Here is a 7,443-nt window from a genome sequence, read left to right on the forward strand (position 1 = left end):
ATCCCCCAATGATATACAGAAGGAGAAAAAAGGTAATGACTATATAACTTTCTACAAATTCTCATTGCATAACTAATTTTACATATGCAGTATGTTATTTTATGGTTTCTCAGTTGGATAATTATAATTAAGTATCTTTTTTTTTTGCATGTACCTTCAGAGGTCCTAATTTGGACATTATATTGTATGCAAGGTCTCCTTTGAATAGCAAATCAGTTGATATGAAGATGATAAGGAGGTATCAAAATAAATCTCATAGATGAGTTTTAGCCATAGATGCAGATTCTGTAAGGGTGTTAAAGTTGTAAAGACAATCATAATTATGAAATACATAAAAGCATTTAATAATAGTCACAGAGTCATCTTCAACTCAAGCTAAGATTTTTAAAAATTAGAGTTATTATTTTCTGAAGGTGCAAAAGTTTGCTCACCATCATTCCTATGACCCCCTGGTCTAGTAGTGTATCTTGGAACATCTCCCCAAAATATATACACACACTTTGAATAATTATAAAGGCAATGTTTATTAAAATACATTTCCTTTTCAAAATTGAGCTATCAGCTATTAAAGTGTGTATACATTATTTTGGGACACCCTGCCATACACTATTTCATGAAATAGGCAACTAAAAGCCTGTTTCTTTCCTGATCCTTTACATCTTCTTCCACCTTCCAATAAAACATTCACGGAGACCATCAGAATTCTTTTTCAGGGGGAAATTATTTGCCTTTCATGAGGATAGTGCTTTTGGGGAAGAAACTTTTGGGCGATCCATGAATATAGGAGGCCTGACCTGAAAAATTGTGTACTTTGATGCTAACAAACAAATACATAATGCACAGTTCAGATTCAGGACAAAGTGATGGCTTTTCCAAGATTGGGTATGAATGAGTATTGAGGTAGAGGAGGAGAAAAGAAATACCATTCTTAGATACTTCAGGTAGAAATGGCCATCCAAGACATTCTCAAATCCTAAGATAGGTCACACATAGCTGGCCAATGAGATTTATCTTTCACTGGGGATGTGAGGTCCAGGCCTTTATATTGTCTGATGATTTAAACTGTCAGTCCTTGAGACATTTAATTCATTCAATTTCCTCTTAGGAAACTTATTAGGCTTATTTAGTGAGTAAGTTGAAGACGAGCTTCTGTACCATTCCTCAAGTACCAAGATTTACTCAAGTAGAGCACCCAAGTGAGCTGGCAACTTCCTTTCATTAGGATCTACCCTCATTTATGAGTCAAATACTTTTCAGTAACAAGCTGCAGTTGCCTTTGTAATGCAGAGCACCTCAGTGGAATCAGAAATCAAGATTCTTGTCTTTGTTGTGCAAGGGCTTTTATGGCCTCTAAGGGGCTGCATGTTCCCTTGTCTCAGCTTCTCTCCTATCTCTCCCTTTCTCTTTCTTCTACTCGTCTATACTCCATAATGACTGGCAGGTCACTTATATGACATCACATTTAGATTATATTCTCTATGTGAAAATCCTTGGGTCAAATTTTTCAGAGATAGACATTAACTCAGCACAGTCTACAGAATGATTTTCTATAAGTGATATCTCTACTTAAGGTCCAATTAAGTTTGATGGAGGAAGATATGATGTTGTAGGTCATGAAGAAGCAGGCAGCAAGGCTATGGTAGGCTCCTAACCTTGGATGGGGTGCAGGTGGGGAAGCAACAGATGATTTCTCTACAACAGACTTCCACAGAGACAACAAAGATACTGTACTTTGGGAGGTTCCCCAGGCTGCCACAAAGTGTACCATTCATTGCTGTGCATGCTTGAGAAGATTTTAGAGGCAACCAGGCTACCACACAGCTCTTACCATTTTAGTAGTCATAGTCCATCAGCAATCCTGAGATACCAGCATTTCCCTAGACGGCCAGTCTTCCAGCTTCTTCACAATAGAAACAATATTCTTACAAATGGGGTCTAGTTGTCTAGTCAAATGACATTAGCCAAAGAAGACCTCAGGGGATGTATTCATTTGGCTTTACATTAGACATAAACTTCCTTGTAGTGGTTGAGAGAATGGGCTCTGGAGTTCTACCAAATGCAGATGCTGGCCCTACTGGGCAATAATCACACAGCCTAGAGCAGGTTAGTTAGCCTCTCCAAGTCCCCATTTCCCGTTTGTGAAAACTACATGGTGGAAAAGAAAACATCCTCCAGGGTTTGTGAGGAATATGCCCTGAGAACAATTTTGATCCCTAGAAATTACTCAGTAAATATTCCCCAGGATTGTAATCATTACTGTTAATCTCCCTTTCATGTCTTATAGACCCAAATGAATTCAAGTCTCCACATCAATGACTTCTCTGCCTTCTTCACAGCTCTTGTCCTCACTTCTTCCCCAGATCTTTGCAAGTACAAAGTGTTAACAAGGGCTTGTTAATCAATTCACTTCAGCAGTGTTGTGCTTTATGCTTTGAACTTAAATCATTCTTACAATCAAAGATGGGAAAGAGGATGCATAAGGAGTAGAACCTTGACCTGATTTTGTGCAATTTGATGAGTATAGAGAGCATGTCTTTCAAATCCTTTTAGATGATTTGAATGTATGCCTCTCTCCTGAAATAAAGAGAAGGCCCTTGATGATTTCTCCAGTTTATTGGTCCATGTCAATAAGATCTAAAATTGTCATCCTCTATACTGAAAAACATGCAATCTGTCTCTTGAGACTGCACAAGATCAGAGACTGGAAAACCACAGGAGGTGCTTTAAGCTAGATTCACTCTTGTTCTTCTCTCCTGCAGGAGCCAAGTTGCCCTGATGATCATGAACTTGTCTTCTGAGCACTGCAACATCTCAGATTGGCTGAGGCTCGAAGCAACAGTGAAGGCCTCTGTGTACGTGGTCACTTTCTCCTTTGCCACATTCATCACGATCATCATCATTGCAATAGTGTCACAGAATTCAAAACTTAGGAAAGAGGTCCGATACATCTTCCTTTGCCACCATCTGCTGTGCATCTCATCCTACTGTGGCCTGGGAATGGTTTTCCAAGGGATGCGAGCCCTGATGGCCAACAGCCCCGTGCTGATGTGCTGGTTGGTGTTTGGGGCCCAGATAAGTTTTGGAGAAGGGATCCTCTTTACTCTGGCCTTGATGGCTGTCAACACTTACCTGGTCATTTGTTGGCCATTGAAATCTCTGTCCTTTGTAGATTCAGTTAAGTATAGAATCCTGGCTGGGACTTGGATAATGATTATACTCAAGAATGTTTGTTTATTCATCATAGAGGGCACCAACTCCACTTCGGTTGCTGTTTTAAAATTAGAGCCCCTTTGCCCCGTGATTTTTAATGGTACTCCTGCCAGAGCCATTGGCATGATTTTCTTTCTCCTTCCTCTAGCAATAATTCTTATAAGTTACTCTCTAATATATCAAGAAGGCAAACGTGCTGGCCATTTTAATAGGTCAAATATCAAAGCAAGGAAAACAGTCCTAATTCATTTTTTGCAGATCGCCTTACATGTAATACCAACCCTGATATTTATAGGTTTGGGAAAGATGTGTGGAGTGTTTTTCTTTGCTTTAAATCTGGTGCTTTTTGGAGTCTTTTCATTTGGCCAGTGTTTTAACCCTCTGATCTATGGGCTCTGGAATACCGAGCTGCAAAGCAGATTATGTCATTGGAAATGTTGTCAACTGTGGTATAGTAGTCACACAACGAACAGCAGAGGGCAAGTTTAAACAAAAACTCAGCCATTTTGGGTCAATAACCCTAGTCCCAGTGGACCATCAGCTAGGGTGAAGGACTTGCTTTTTACTCAACCTAACATTGGTGCATTGACTTGATATTGAAAATAATATTAGTAAGTCATAGCTTCATCTGACTTACAAACTTTGCTGCTGCATACACTGGTCTGTCCTCAGAGAAATCGTTTTATGTCTTTAATTTTAAACCCAGATCAACATTTTGGCAGCATGCCTTCTTGTGTTGCAGTAGTTGAGCAACTTTTGAGAATGCTCCTGTTTTTAGAGACTGAGAAATAGTCCATAGTTGATATGAAGGGAAGAAGTTTGGCTGTTCCCCTTATAGTAATTAGGGATAAGTTATAATAGAGCAGCAACAAAATAACAGTGACTTTAAAAAGTTAGAGGTTATTATTTTTTCTTATGTAAAAGAAATCTGGAGGTACACAATCCAGACCTATGTGGCAAATTGTTCTCAGGGAATATTCTCTTTTCCTTTGACATGATCTGCATATTACTTCATGACCCCAGATGGCTGTCAGTGCTATCATCACACTCTCAGTCCAACCAACAGGAAAGAGCAAGGGGCAAAGAAGAGTCAGTACTCTCCTTCTGAAGACACTTTCTAGGAGTTACAGAAAACATTTTTTTTTACATTTAACTGGCCAAAATTTAGTCATATGGCTATGGGAAAGTCATATGGCTTTAGGGGAGAGTGGGGAGAAATTTTAGTTCGTAGTAGTGCCTCCAACTACCCAGTTAAAAATTAGGGTTCTTAATACTAAGAAAGGAAGGAAGAATTGATATCAGGAAGCAAAACTATCCCAGGGGTCATTTTCTCAATAAAATTAAGTATAAAGGAATACAATGGATGCATTATGATTGTCACAAAAATATATTCTGCCTTTCAACATGATATACAAATACAGTGTTAGCTGTTCAGGATTCCAGGAAACTTTGTGTCATGTCAACAGCTCTCAAAGAGAATGGCATCAATAAAGAGAACACTGAACTGGTTTAAATAGAATTAGCACGTTATTTAAATCTAAGAAAGTTTGAGGCAGCAGTATGACATAAATTCTTTCAGATAAGTTTATATATGAAATTTCTTTACATGAGACATCCATCTGTGAATCAGTCAGGATTCATTTCTAGAAAAAGGAATTACCACTTTAGGTATTTAAACATAAAGGAGCTAATACAAGAATTAGATGCTTACAAAGTCACTGGAAGGGTTGGAGGAGTGGAAGTCAGGGCCACCGTTGATTGATGTCAAGAGTCATCTACTGCAGCTGTGATCTGGAGGTCAAGCAGCTGCTTCCACCATGGCCCCTGCTGCCTCGTGCCACTCATAGCTCTGTGATTTTGTTTGCCAAAATAAACAGCAACAGGAAGACATTCCATCCTCCAGTTCTTACTTGATTGCCTCTAATTGGTGAAACATACCTGGCATCCAGACTCTAAGAGCAAAGTAATCTGGGAAATGTAGTTACCCCAAAAGGAGTGTGACATGAAGATTGAGTGAGGTCCATCATTACAATATTTAGCTTCATTTACAGGTAACAACAACAACCACAAACTATGATGACAACAAAGAAAATAGATACCATGTATTGGGCAACTATTATGCTCCTGACACAATGTAAGCCATTTTATATACACTACTAGAGGCCCAGTGCACAAATCATGCATGGGTGGGGTCCCTTGGCCTGGGGTTCCCTTTGCCCTGGCTTGCTTCGGGGCTGATCGGAGCTGGCTCACCCAGTCCCTATTGGGGCAACCAGGGCCAGCAGCTGTGAGGGAGGGGGGGGGGAGTGGGGGGTGGGGGCAGAGAGACTGCAGGAGGTTAGCCGGCCAAGGGGTTGGGGGATGGGGACCATGGGAGTCTGGCTGTGGGAGTGCACTGACCACCAGGGGGCAGCTCCTGCGTTGCGCATCTGTCCCTGGTGGTCAGTGCATGTCATAGTGACTGGTTGACTAGTTCAATCATTTGGTCATAATGGTCGCTTAGGCTTTATATATATATATGCCAAATCCTCATAACAATTTTATATGCAGGTGTTACTATTCCTGACTTAGAGATGAGAAATGCTGAGGCTTAGAAAAGCCTTGCAGGAGCTTAGAAGGCCAGGACCTTCCCTTTAAGACAGGACTTGACGTTTGGCTGGAGATCCTGGCTAGAGGTCCTGACTAGGCTGCTGATCAACTGAAGGCTGTCTTCGTGTCATTCCTTCTTCATCGACTCCGTCCACACCTTTGGGGACCCCTGGACCTGCTGGGATTGGACCCCAGCACCCTTCACTCTTAGTCTGTGTGAATCCTTTGTTCTGAGATTCAAGCAACAGCGGCCTCCTGATCACCACACGCTCTGCCTGGGGAACAGTTGCTGCGTCTGAAGCCTCCCTCCACCAGCCAGAAGAGCCACCACAACTGTGAACAGCACCCATCAGAGGCCCTGCTATCAACAGAGGAGCCGCTGCTACCACAACCGCCCAAGTAGTAATGTCAGTGAGATCAAACATGGGTAGACAAAGAAACCCCCAAAGGAAAGAAAAGGAGGACTCGCCAGAAAAGCAGCTAAGTGAGACAGAGATATGCAACATGACGGAAAAAGAATTCAGAATAAGGTTCCTAGAGTACATGCACCGGATGTTCAAGAAGCAAGAAGAAACAGATGAAAAACTCAACTACGTATGCAAGAAGCTAGAAGAAACAGGTGAAAAAATCAACAACTTAAGTAAGTCCCAAGAAGAAATGAAGAGCGACATAGCTGCAATAAAAAACACCATTGAAAGTATCAACAGTAGACTGGGAGAAGCGGAGGACCGAATCAGTGAATTAGAAGACAAGGAAGCAAAACACACTCAAACTGTACTGCAAATGGAGAAAAAAATTAAAAGACAGGAGGAGAGCCTAAGGGAACTTTGGGACAACATGAAACGAAGCAACATACGAATAATAGGGGTGCCAGAACAACAGAAAGATGAACATGGATTAGAAAACCTATTCGAAGAAATAATATCAGAAAACTTCCCTGAGGTGGGGAAGAAAAAAGTCACACAAGCCCAGAGAGTCCCAAACAAGGTGAACCCGAAAAGACCCACACCAAGACACATCATAATTACGATGGCAAATGTTCAGGATAAAGAGAGAATCTTACAGGCTGCAAGAGAGAGGCGGAAAGTAACATACAGGGGATCTCCCATTAGATTATCAAATGATTTCTCAACAGAAACACATCAGGCCAGAAAAGAATGGACGGAAATCTACAAAGTGATGCAAAGCAAAGGACTGAATCCAAGAATACTCTATCCAGCAAGGCTATCATTCAAAATTGAAGGGGAAATAAGAAGCTTCACAGACAAAAAAGGGCTAAGGGAGTATATCACCACCAAGCCAGCCATGCAAGAAATGCTAAAGGGACTGGTGTAAAAGAAGAAATATCAAGCTCAGAAAGAAAACAGCCACACACACACACACAAAAAGAAATGGCTACAAACAAGTACCTTTCAATAATAACTTTAAATGTAAATGGACTAAATGCTCCAAATAAAAGACATCGAGTGGCTGAATGGATAAAAGAACATAACCCATACATCTGCTGTCTACAAGAGACCCACCTCATTGGAAAGGACTCACACAGACTGAAAGTGAAGGGATGGAAAAATATCTTTCACGCAAATGGAAAGGAAAAGAAAGCTGGGGTAGCAATACTTATATCTGACAAAATACATCTCAAAG

The 7,443-nt window shown here is 40.9% G+C and overlaps 1 protein-coding gene across 2 annotated transcripts; it reads left to right on the top strand.

Moving 5' to 3' along the window:
• Positions 1 to 13: 13 nt before the first annotated feature.
• LOC102420660 (rhodopsin-like) lies at positions 14 to 4,561 on the top strand. 2 transcript variants are annotated; one of them, XM_006109271.3, is made up of 2 exons: positions 14 to 32; positions 2,760 to 4,561. In XM_006109271.3, the coding sequence occupies exon 2, from the start codon at positions 2,776 to 2,778 to the stop codon at positions 3,697 to 3,699; it is 924 nt and encodes a 307-aa protein (XP_006109333.1). In that variant the 5' UTR covers positions 14 to 32; positions 2,760 to 2,775; the 3' UTR covers positions 3,700 to 4,561. The 2 variants fall into 2 exon arrangements, with proteins under 2 accessions (XP_006109333.1, XP_023605162.1); XM_023749394.1 differs by lacking the exon at positions 14 to 32 and adding an exon at positions 2,366 to 2,370.
• Positions 4,562 to 7,443: the final 2,882 nt, after the last annotated feature.

Source organism: Myotis lucifugus, unplaced genomic scaffold, assembly GCF_000147115.1.
Source record: "Myotis lucifugus unplaced genomic scaffold, Myoluc2.0 scaffold_7690, whole genome shotgun sequence".
Taxonomy (NCBI): Eukaryota; Metazoa; Chordata; class Mammalia; order Chiroptera; family Vespertilionidae; genus Myotis; species Myotis lucifugus.

Excerpts from the sequence above, each read along its gene's own strand:
- LOC102420660 (XM_006109271.3), top strand. The coding sequence starts at position 2,776 with ATGATCATGAACTTGTCTTCTGAGCACTGCAACATCTCAGATTGGCTG.